The following is a 12,792-nucleotide window of genomic DNA, read 5'->3' on the forward strand; positions in this document are numbered from 1 at the left end:
AGAAGTGATATTGATAGCAATTAAGTTATATCATTTTAAAATAATAATTCATTTTATGATAAATTATATCAAATCAAGGAGTAGTTTTATTATTATGATCATACTTTTTTTTCTCAACTTCTAATTATTTTAAAAGGCTAAAACAGGCACATACAACTAAAAAATGTTATTATCATTTAAAAATATAATAAATTAAAAAAAAAAAAACTTAAAGCAGCCGGTCCTTAACTAATCAAGAAAATATGATAAATTAAGTGAATAAGAAAATTTCAGCTGCTCAATATGTTTGGATTATCATTCTTAAGTATCCAAATTATGATTAAAACACAAAAAATTTACTTATGCTAAAGTGCACTCAACTGTTACCAACGTTATTATTATTATGCTTATAAAAGTATTAAATAAATACATGGATACATTACAATAGATTGAAATACTGTTGTATCTCTACAATTCAATAACATACTTAAAAGGGTGGTTTTGTGTAGCTTTTCTCAACCAAAATCCTTAATGAGTATTATCTCTCCCACTAAAGAAAATTATGTTATATTTCGATATATTAAGAATCCATTGCCAATTTGCGTCTCGTATATTAATTTATTAGAATGTCCATATTCTTTGAACACACTAGATTCCTATTGATAGAGATTTTGGATAGTATGGATGAATAATTAATTTTCCCTTTTAAAAGAACTTGATAGAGATTTTTTATCACATAACTTTTATGATCTTGACCAGTGATAGGTTCTGAATAAAAGATAATTTATATTTTAACAAGTGATAAATTCAAATTTTCAAATTTTGACATGCACACTTTTAATACGTAGTAATTATAATTTAACAAAAAAGCTAAATATAAAAACCTAAAAAAAATAAAAGAAGGAAATTACTAATTAAATTTTGATAAAAGATCAAAACTAATCGAATTGTCCCGTGAAACATAACTAGAAAAACAAGTATTAACGCGTTAAATAAGTAATACGAACCGCAAGAAAATTAAAGAGATGTATGGTAAGATTGAAGAACCGCCCATGCTTGGAAAAGACAAAAAATAAATAATTAAACCTGAATTAAAATTAAAAAAGATTCGAGTTAGAATTTAAAAATATTTTTATATTAGTTATTAGGATTAATAATTGTGAGAATGAAGAAGTGGAAAAAGAGCAGCATGTGAGGGAATCACGGTGAGAACACGCACAACATAATTGAGAAGCGAATGATACAAAAGCCCGGCGTGCAAGTGAAGTGAGGAAAGAAAAAGGTATCATTCATTATATTTATAAGCGCTTCACACCCCTTTTTGTCTGCAACCAACGCCATCTAATCGATTACTTTGGTTTTTTCTTTTACTTAAATATCATTTCGTAATATAAAAAATTAATGATATAACTCTCAAACTAGTTGATGACAATTGCATCAACATTAGTTGCACTCATAAAGTCTCTGTGCTAGTTTTGTACTGATATGAGATTTATGTTAATTTTGCGCTAATTTAAGTGAGAGACAGTCAAAATTTATTAAAAATAGGTTAAGTATCAGTTAAAGTTCCACATTTAGATAGAATAGACAAAGTTAAACACTGTATAAAAATAAAAATTTATAATATTATTGTTTTAAGATATGTGTAAGACCAATATTATATATATATATAAAATCTGAATCCAATAAGTTCCATGCTCCACTGGCCTTAACCCAATATACCTATATACCTATAGTTGTTTGATGGGCTGAGCCTTGAAGCCCAGAATACTGCATCCTTGGGCTATCCCTCGCGACGGTGGATGGAAATCATATCAAGTACCACCATAGTCTATATTTCCTTTCAAAGTAGTAATACATATTTTTTGTAAGGGTATTTTTACAATTTAAAACTTGATGTTTCAAATTTTGAATATAAAATAAATAAATTTCAGGGTAAAAGATTATGTAGAAATACGAATATGTCATCTGAGATGCTGGTGCAATTTTAGAAAACAATAATATATAATGCCATATGCTTTCAATGTTTAATTAGGATTAAAATTGAATTTTCACTAATAACGTGGCAACCATTGATGTGGTCTTTTGTTGCACAAGTTATCCAAACAAAATGTTAACCCAAACTATAACAACATCTACAAGCGTCTCTTGCCACAGAATTTTCTTCTTTATGCATACAAATCAAACCCAATATCTTTCGGTTAAATAAATTATTCCTTTGAGGTTTCAAAAAGTGGAAGTCTAACTTAATTTTCTAGAAACCATATTTAAGATGAATTTGCATGTATTTATATATTATAATTTTCCGATGTAGAATTTCTAAATTTTATTTGCATTAAGAAATATGTATTTTGAGGGTGAAACTATACATTAATAAATGATTTGATAACAACATAATAACAGTGACATGATAGATTCAATATATAAAAAATTTTACTAAAATAAATTTTAGATAATTCTGATACCATCTTAAAAGGTGAACTTCAAATTTAACTCAACAATATAAAGTCGATTTGTAAAGTGAGCAAATTTGTTGTATCTTTATGCGATGTGAATATGTAAATATAATTATACAAAATAAATTCAATCTACCTATATAAGTGCAGAAAATTGAAAGAAAAAAGATTCTTGGGCATTTAATTAATTTTTAATATAGTAATACTAATTTGGAAAAGCTTGCTTTAGTGTTGTGAACGAGGAAGACATGGTTGATATGGAACAGTGAACAATTGCATGCAAGAGTATTGGAGACAGACAAAACCTGTGTGCTTTGAGGAGCCAGGTCGACCACAGCGTGCAAGCCAAAGCAAATGCTTCTTCAAATCCATTAAAGTTTTTTTTTTTCCCGATGATGTCAAACAAACAAACTATGTCTTCCTCGGAAATACTAATTACCAGCACTTCTTTCAATTGCTTAATATCATACACACGGTTACATTCTCAAACTTCTTATTTGATTATTAACGACAACATAATAATTTTTTATGCCAATTTAAAATCATAGCTATCTTCAAGCAGTGTAACAAGAACACAGTATGAAAGGATACTGTGGTCATAAAATTTTGGTAGAGAAATATTGGTGAATGTTAATTTAAAATATTAAAATAACGCATGGCACTCATCTCCCATTTATTGTTTTAAAACGAAGCATCATTATGAAAAGGTAAATGATAATTGCATATTTTTGATAAACCAAATAGTTTTCCTTAAAATTATTTTATATTGAATCTGAACCTTCTTTTACCAAGTGATTTCTTGTCTCCCTCAACTTTATTGGTCTTGCTTTACCAACATTGAATTAATTTCTTCAAATTCTTGAACCCTTCACCTAACTCTTTCATTGTTGCTATTTTGCTTGTTAAAATCTGAAACTATCTTCTGCACATCTCTATCCTCTCACTCCACTACCCTTTCCCTTTATTCTGTGCACTCAGTTGTGTATAATTAATATCACAACCCTTTCTATAGCTGATCATATACCTTTTTCTTTTCACCCCCTCATCATGACCAATTCCTACAGATCCAATGACCTTAACTTTTGGTTGGACCTCAATTCACCATGTCTTCTCTCTTCTCCTTCTTCATCATCTCCTCCCATCACTCCATCATTATATTTTCCTTCCAATTATCAAACCTACACAACCTCTCCTCAAACAAAACTCTTTCCTTTCCTTCATCATCAACAACAAGAACAAGAACAAGAAGAAGATGAAGAAGAAGAAGAAGAATATCTTGAATCTTCATTCAGTGGCATGGAAGTGGACAAGAAAAAGAAAGAGCCAAGTACATCATCAAAGTGCTTAGATGAAGAAGATGCTGTGACTGTGGCTTTACACTTAGGGCTTCCAACCACTGCTGCATCTACTGATTTAGCTTCAAGTCTATACTCATCAGAGGTTTCAGACAAAGGAGAAAAAACCAGTGATGCTTCGGGGTTACTACTGTCAGATAGAATTAACAGAGGACAGTATTGGATCCCTACTTCTGCTCAGATTCTGATTGGTCCAACACAGTTCGCATGCCCTCTTTGTTTCAAGACGTTCAACAGATACAACAACATGCAGGTTTGTCACCTTTGCTCATTTTGATCATCAATTCCCTCGATAGAGGAGAATAATAAAATAATCAAGATAGGATAATTAACTGTGAATAGAATTATAGAAAGAAAGAGAATATCTTTCCTTTTCCCAGCTTTTTCCTGTTTTTCTTACTCTCCTATACCCCTACTTTCTCAGATCTCGTTTTCAGAAAAGTTGTCCCAAAAAAATGAATTCTTCTTAGTTCTATCTACAGTACCACTTCAAGTTTTCACCTGAAATATTCCTCTAAGGAGGAAGATTTATCCGCCAGAGTGTGTGTTTGCATTATAAGTTAGGGTTTTCCAAGTTAACTTATTACGTTTCTTTGACCTTCAAACTACTCGATCTATCACCATTTTTCTGTTAAGATCACTTCTTCTGTGAAGATCAGTGTCCAAATATATGGTTCAATTGTATCCTTTTTGCATCTACAAGGTTTTTCTCTCTCTCTGGCATAAGTTTATTAAGTGTATTTAGTTTATACCAAAAAACAAAAACACACCGACAAGGGAGACATAAATTGAAAAGACATCAATTGAGTTTCATAAAAATGAATATAAATATAATTAACTGTACAAATATTCTCTTGCTGGGCTCCCGAACTTTTTCTTTAACAGGATGCCCTACTCTTGCACCTATATTTCTTTAATCACACAGAGCGTGGTTGATGAACAAACTCCAAAACTTGTTCAAAAGGAAGCAGTTCCTAGTTAGCATGTCTGAGTGTTAATTAAGATTTGTAAAGAGAGAGAGAGAAGAAAGTACAAATTTTTCTTCTTTGATAAATATTCCAAATTTAATGTTTTCTAAGAAATGAGCACTATAAACTTAACATGTTATTTATTTATTTATTTTATATAATTGTACAAGCCTCCTTTCTCCATCAAATTCCTACTGAAAAACCTGGCCGACATATGATCAAGTAATTCAAATTCAAAATCTAAATTTTGTTCATAACAACATGCAACAAATTAAAGACCTAGTTTCAAGTTTTTTTCTCACTCCTTGGTCAAAACTGGTATTTTTATAGTTTATTTTTCTATGCGTGTGTCAGTGGCTTCCATAATATCTATTGTTCGTTTCCTTTCCAACTATTCACTATTTGTTCTTATTACATGATTGATGCAAGAATTTTCAGATGCATATGTGGGGGCATGGATCTCAGTATAGAAAGGGACCAGAGTCTCTAAGAGGAACACAACCAACAGCTATGTTAAGGCTTCCATGTTATTGCTGTGCTCCAGGATGCAAGAACAACATCGACCATCCGAGAGCAAAACCACTTAAAGATTTCAGAACCCTTCAAACACATTACAAGAGAAAGCATGGGACAAAGCCTTTCGTGTGCAGAAAATGTTGCAAAACCTTTGCTGTGAGGGGTGATTGGAGAACTCATGAGAAGAACTGTGGGAAACGCTGGTATTGTTCTTGTGGCTCTGATTTCAAGCACAAAAGGTCTCTTAAAGATCATATGAAGGCCTTTGGATATGGACACACGGCTCATGGAAATGACTGCATGAACCTTGACCAAGATGATGATCAAGCAGGTTCTGAAATTGAACAAGAAAATTAATTAATGCAACTTTTCTAGTTCTCAGTTTATATGATGATGTCAATCTATGTAACTATTGATGGTTTCTCATATCTCATCACCTTTATTAATTCTCTCATTGCGTCTTGGTATTTCATATCAGACTGTAACAAATGCTTCTGTCGTGTCATTTTTTGTTTTGGTTTAAGTTTCTATCTCTCTGTAAACATAAACGAGAAGTAATTTGTATTACATGATTCAATATCCATGATCTACCAGGATTCTACGTCGTTGGTTTAACTAATACCAGACAGAATGTTCATTTAAGACAGGCGTACGAGGAGATTTTTCCAAGTTCCAACACATATGTTCTAATCTTGTCGTTGCTTTCCAATTAACCTTAATTAGATCGGTATAACTTTCAAACTTATCTGCGAAAGAGATAGATAAAAATGCACACTCCAAGAAGGTGTGTATGTGATAGAAGATAAAAGAAAAACGACAAATGTGAAGTATATAGAAAAAGGAAAGAGAAAGAGAAAATGAAAAAAAAAAAAAATGATGGATGAGAAAGTAAAGTACATATCGCTTGAATGTATTTTGAAAAACGATAGGGAAAACCTTTTCTAAATGACACCTAAAGATAGAACGAGAGATAAAATGTAGTAAGTGATAGATTGTAAAGATGAATATACAAGTATAAAAGAGATATAAATGTGATAAAAAGAGGGGAAGGGTTTAATTAATAAAGAAATGCATGATTACATTCCGTTCTTTCTTTTTATCATTTTCTAAACATGAAGGTGAAGGAAAATGTTGTTTATATCGAAATTTTAAGTGTGAATTCAAGTCTAACGTGTAAAGAAGAAAATTCATAAAATTATTGTGTTTGAGCTTTGCATTCGAGATAAAGTTAATTCTTTATTTGGAATGAGTTGATGTTGTTAAGAAAATAATTTTAAATTAATTTCACAAAACTAATTTGTACGACAGTTTATATATTATAAATTTGTTTTATTATTATAAAAAATACATTATTAATAACCAAACTAAAAGTTTAGTCACTATAGTGAGTAATTTAAATATCAAATTACAAAATAAAAAATGATTGATTACTAAAATAATCACTTTTATAAATAAAAAATTATAATTAATTTTTAAAATTTAGCTACCAAAAGAAATCGGTCACTAAATATAGTTATCAAGATTTTTGCTACCAAATGAATTAGTTGCTAAATTATAATCTCTAATTAATTAATGATCAATTTACCGACTAATTATATTGTTTATTTGTGATTATTTTAGTAATTAATAATTTTTTATTTTGTAAATTGTGATATAAATTGGTCACTAAACTAATAATCTTTTATTATTAAAATTGGTTGGTAATGAATTTTTTTTTTTTAATGTATCATGTAAGATCTTCTGTTCAAATTTCAATGATATTGTGTTTTATGTTGAATCCTAGGTCTAAATAGTCATTAGTTTGACATTTGATATTTTCAATAAATTAATACAAAAAGTATAAACAGATGTATAAAAGAATAAAGAACTTGAATATGAGCACACTAATAATTACCATTAATTAAGGCATTGTATGTATGAGGCGTAGGTAGTTGTTCCAGCAACAAAAGTTAGCAGTGTAAATGGCGAGGAACATGAGGGCCCCAGTGAAAAGGATTAGTGTGAGGTGACGGATATTCATGAATCCATACCCTTTTCCCTCTTCCACTCGTGCAAAATTGCTGAGAAACTCTACTCAAACTCACAAAACTTCTTACACATATATCCACGTTACGCTGCAGATATAGTTTTTTCTTATACCTAAGTGCATGCAACGTTGCATATAAGGTGTTTGATTTAATGAATTAGTGAGAGAGTGGTGAGAATTAATATAATAATATGTTGGAAGAGTAGGTTCGGGGAAGCTTTAGAAGCTGTCATGGTTCAGCCTTATGAGTCGCATGATGCTGCTCTCCCACTTTTGTTGTGTCCTTCATGATGGACAGATCAAATACTATGTTTAGACTGACCCTAATCATTTCTCTACCAAGGGTTTTTAATCACACAGCACCATTAAAAAAAGTTGATTAATGCATTGATAATACGTTTGGTATAGCAGAAGGAGATGTCATTTCAAAGTTGCAGAGATGCAGAGTTTGAATGATGGAGTCTCTCGAGTCCATTCCCCTGAGCCAACAAAATCGGGATTCCACGTTGATTGTCCCCACTTGTTCTGCTTTTGTTGTTTATTTTTTGTTTTGTTTGGGGTAAAGTGTGCTTGAAGGTTTTTCCCCTGGACTTGAACATGTTGAATAATGGCAGTGTGTGACTGTTAACAGGGTTTCTTTGTATAGCGGCACTATAGTTGTAGATTTAACGTAACAGTAAAACAGGTGATGAAAACGATGGCTAATTATGTGATTCTTTGCTTGGTATCAATGGAATCCAGTGTTACGTCAATCTGTCACAACATCCCCAACCTGTCAATGAAGATGTGATGGAACATTGTAGACTTTAATATATAACAGTTTTTCTCTTTTCTCTTTTCTCTTTTCTTCCAACTTTTCTATCATACACTTTACTCCACACTCCTCATAATCACTCACACATTTGGATTTACCCTATACAATGAAATTATTTATTTTTCTATTTAACAATTTATATGAATTATTAAAATAGTATAAAAGATCATAACAATCATTAAAAAACAGTAATAATAATAATAATACAAATAAAGCAATGCCTATGGAGCATTAGATCGTCACACACGTGCAAAAAGAAATATACTTTGTTTGGTGGATTTTTCAAAACACAGTTTCATGCAATTATGACACTCACATCACACATATTAAGTAACGTTCAAAAAGTGTTGCTGTTAAAGTTGAACCTGTGTCTTTTATCTTTGATAAAATTTGTAACCCAACACAGAATCAACAACTTTTCTCGATCAAGAAATAGCAGTTTCCATAAATATTGTTTTTTCATAAAAAAAAAAGAAAAAAAGAGAGAAGATAGCCAAGGTGATAATTACAATTCATTTAAATTTTCTTTCTGTCAAACAAAAAAAAATTATATTCTATAAGAGGTAAACAAAGCGAAAAGAATATAGAAAAGGGATTATTTTGTATTTATATCCAAGAGACACAAATATGCAGTAACCATCACCTTTCCCAAAAAGACTGGATCACAAACCAGATATAAGAGACATAAAAATTACTTTGTTGTCATTAATTAGGTATGCTAAATCTGTTGAGAACCTGCATACTTTTGTTGAAAATATAACTCCAAATTTTGATAAAACCAAAACCTATATTTTACATAAACAAAAATTAGTTTTCTTTGCCTTTATTATTAAAAGTAATTTTACATCAACTCAATGTTATTTTATATTAATTACATAATTTCATATATTTTTTAATATATAAAAATAAATAAAATAACACAATAAAATAATAATCATGACATTTAGTAAAAATTAAAAAAATATATACTTAATTTTAAAAATATAAAAATTTTAACTACTCAAATTTATTAACAACTTAAAACTCAATTGAGAAAAAAAAAACATATATATAAAAAAAGTTACGTTAACAATGTAAGTTATTAAGTTTGTTGGGATAATTAAAAACAATTTTTTAAAAGAATTAGTATGAGATAGGTAGCAAGAAAAGGGGTACACTGCCAAAGGAACCCTTTCAAAGTAACTAATATAGTTTAAAACTTTTTAAATCTAAATAATAGCGAAGTCATATGTGTAAAGAATAAATAAAACATATCATTTTGTTTGGATAAAAAGAGTTCTACAATTTTAAGGAATTGCAATGCGTGATATTTTTTAAATAATTATGATTGAGTTCTCTTTATTTTTTTAAACTATTTTATTTAGATATAATAATTAAAATTTCTTATATTTTATTTTTTTTAAGGATGAAATAATTGAATTTATCTTTTAGAATAATTTTTCATTTTAAAAATATTTATTTTTAGATATAGAAATTTAAAATTAAAATTTATTTAAATATTTGTCAAAATTAAATATTTAAAATTTAATGTTTCTTTGTGTATTAAAAGAGAGTGATCAGTGAATTTTAAATTCCATTTTGAAATGCCTTTTAAAATTTTGTAAAATTCATTTTTTTTCGTATCCAAACAACTATTTTAGTCCAACAAAATTTAATTTAATTTAATAAATAAATTATCTCATTCAAACATATAAAATTCAATATTTTATTACCACAATTGTTAACATATATTATTAATTAAGGAAAATTTTAAAATTGATCTCAATACAAGAACATCTCTCGTTAACAATTAATTTTAGTGACCAAAACTAGTTAGATATTATAATGATCAATTTAGATAACAATTTATAAAATAAAAAAATGATTGATTAATAAAATAATCACTACTATGAATAAAAAATTATAATTGATCACTAATCAATTAGAGACCACCTTTAGAAATTAATTTCTTTGGTAACAAAAATCATGGTAGCTAATGTTTAGTGATCAATTTTTTTTGTACCTAAAACCTTGGTAAATAAATTTTAGAAACCAATCTAGAGATTAATTATAATTTTGACTATTTTAGTAAGGAATAATTTTTTTATTTTGTAAATTGGTATTTAAATTAATCATTATAGTTATTAATAACTTTGGATTATTAAAATTAGTTGTTAATTGTAAGACCCTAGAAAATGGCGTTTTAAAAGTGATAGTGGTTTAAAAATAGTGAGACTCGATTATTTTAATATTAAAAGATTTTAGTATAAATAGAATTGTTATAAACTAGTTTCATTATTTTAAAACACACCATCTCTCTAGAAACCACTTTTCTAGAGTTCTCTGACTTCTCTCTAGAGGTTTTGTCTCTCTGGTCGTCTGATTGAAGAACCGAGACCGTAGGATTGATCCTCTCGGCGAACTCTTCAAATTGGACCGATCAGTTTCTCCGTTCGCGTAAGTTGAGTTTTCGCTCTTTATTTTAGTCTTTTTCTGTTTTCTGTTGCATGCAGGCCCTCTTCCGCTTGCATGCAACGTTTTAATCATCAGTATGAGTCTCTGCTGATCAGTGATCATAACGGTATGTCCTGATCGTTCTTGTGATGTTTCTATGTGTAGATAGAGCATCCTGTGGAGTTAGAGGTGTTGACGTTTTTAAGGCGTTGACATTTATAAAGTTGTCTAAACATGATAATAGGTAAGGGAAGCTAACTGTTTTACTTGAATTTCGTATAGAAATCATTCTGATGACTTTGAATTGCATGATTGATTGTTGTATGAGTGCTTGAACTGTGTAATTGAGTGTATGCTTGGATTGTGCTAGATTTCTTTACTGTTGCATGTGAGAACAGATTGGGAATCTGGTATTTTCGCCTAAGCGAGCAGCTCTCGCCTGAGCGAAAACACCAGAAATTCATCTCCTATTTCTGCGCGAGATCTCGCCTAGGCGAGCCAGTCTCGCTTGAGCGAGAGTCACTCTCGTCTAAGCGAGACAGCTTAGCCTGAGCGAGAATTCGCCCAGAGTTTGGGTTGTTCTCTGTTTCGAGCCTCGCTTAGGCGAGAATGACTCGCCTAAGCGAGAGAGCCCTTTTCGCCTGGGCGAGACCTTCTAGCTTGGGCGAGAAACCCTGCAGTTGAGTGTTATTTCTTTGTTTCTAGTGGATGAAGCTATGTTTGAATGTTAAAATATGAACTTAGTTATGATATGCATGAATTGTTATGACTGGTAATATGTGCGGTGAAATTGCATGAAGTTGGAATATGAGAAGAAGTGGTTGAACTAGGATTTCAAGGGAAATTCTAAGAGGAATGTTTTAGTGTATGTAAGGACATAAGGACTTAGTTTTGGTTGGTATCCTGACGCTCCTAGTAACCATTAAGACTCATGTAGAGTATGATGGATTACGTCGGGGGGAGTAGCAGGAGGTCCTGGTCTATGGACCCGATCCGCCATAGAGGTGATGGGACTTACCCTGGGAGTGGTTGGGTGATAACCCCTTGTGTCCAAACTCTGCAGAGTTTGGGAACCACCGCAGGTGCAGGCCACCAAGAGATCCGATGTCGCTTACATAATCCGGATATTGAGTCTAGAGTCATGTAAATGTGTTGTGGTGGTCTATATGATTCTGGCGATAATGAGAAAGATTGTGTGGTTTCTGTTTATAATTGAACTGCATGATTCCTTAATCAGATTAGCTTACCCTTGCTTTTTGTGTTCTTGTCTTGTGTTGTATGTTTCCTTTTGCGATGATCACCTATTCGGTGGGAGCAGATGTGGTTGCAGTGTCAAAGGCACTTCTGGAGGATGAAGAGCCATCGTGTTAGTGTTGAAGAGGAGGTTTCCAGTGGGAGCTTTAGCAGTGGTCAGTAGTACAGAGTTTATTAATTTAGTTTAAGTGTATAAGTGATATATTTTTATAGTCATACCTTTTGTAAGACTGTATTAATATATTGGGTACACTGGATTATCTGTTTTGGAACTATGATGAAACTCCCTATTTTTATTAGTTTTAAGCTGCTGAAATTGGGATGTTACATTAATGATACATTTTCTTGTAGTATATTGATTTAATTAAATTCTAGAAGTAAGTTACTATATACAAAGTAGATTTATTATTTAAGTGTTTAGAAATATTTCTTTATTTTATTTTTTTTGAATGTGTTGGTTATATGTGTATTACACATTTGATAATAAATATATAATTATATTAATAAAGAGAAATTAGACTCTTTTTTTTCTAAATTTATGTTAAATAACATCCGCATTTATTTTAATTTTAAAATATATTATATTTTTATGTTTTTAGTAGAAAAATACTTATATATTTTCTTTAAATTTTAAATAAATTTTGTTATACTTCTAGTAAGTGAAACTTGTCTTTTTAGACTCGCTTTTCGTGGTTATCTAAAATATCGTATTAACTAAAAGTTAAATAAAAATTTATAAAAACTACAATATAAAGTTAAAAAAAACATATAAAGAAAATAAGTATTCATTTTATTATAAAAAAACAATAGTTTCCTTTCTATTAAGCTTTTTTTCGTTATAAAAGCTGCTTTTGGGTTGTAACATGTCTTGTCAAACTCCCCTTAGAGTTATAAATGTTATTCACTGTAAGTAATGAATATCCCCTTTTTATTTTAAGTTCGTAACTAATTTCGGGTCTGGATGAAGAAATAGTACTTTTCTTTTTTCTGT

General features: G+C 30.1%; 1 protein-coding gene across 2 annotated transcripts; it reads left to right on the plus strand.

The window, feature by feature from the left end:
• The first annotated feature begins 3,261 nt into the window (after positions 1-3,261).
• LOC114168847 (zinc finger protein WIP2-like) lies at positions 3,262-5,891 on the plus strand. Of its 2 annotated transcripts, none has more exons than XM_028053808.1 (2): positions 3,262-4,043; positions 5,188-5,891. In XM_028053808.1, the coding sequence occupies exons 1-2, from the start codon at positions 3,483-3,485 to the stop codon at positions 5,629-5,631; spliced, it is 1,005 nt and encodes a 334-aa protein (XP_027909609.1). In that variant the 5' UTR covers positions 3,262-3,482; the 3' UTR covers positions 5,632-5,891. The 2 variants fall into 2 exon arrangements, with proteins under 2 accessions (XP_027909609.1, XP_027909611.1); XM_028053810.1 differs by having other exon boundaries at positions 3,270-4,043; positions 5,197-5,886.
• Positions 5,892-12,792: the final 6,901 nt, after the last annotated feature.

The sequence above is a fragment of the Vigna unguiculata genome, chromosome 11, assembly GCF_004118075.2.
Source record: "Vigna unguiculata cultivar IT97K-499-35 chromosome 11, ASM411807v1, whole genome shotgun sequence".
In the NCBI taxonomy this organism is placed as follows: Eukaryota; Viridiplantae; Streptophyta; class Magnoliopsida; order Fabales; family Fabaceae; genus Vigna; species Vigna unguiculata.

Excerpts from the sequence above, each read along its gene's own strand:
- LOC114168847 (XM_028053808.1), top strand. The coding sequence starts at position 3,483 with ATGACCAATTCCTACAGATCCAATGACCTTAACTTTTGGTTGGACCTC. Across the intron at positions 4,044-5,187 it reads ACAGATACAACAACATGCAG|AATTTTCAGATGCATATGTG; the intron begins GTTTGTCACCTT and ends GATTGATGCAAG.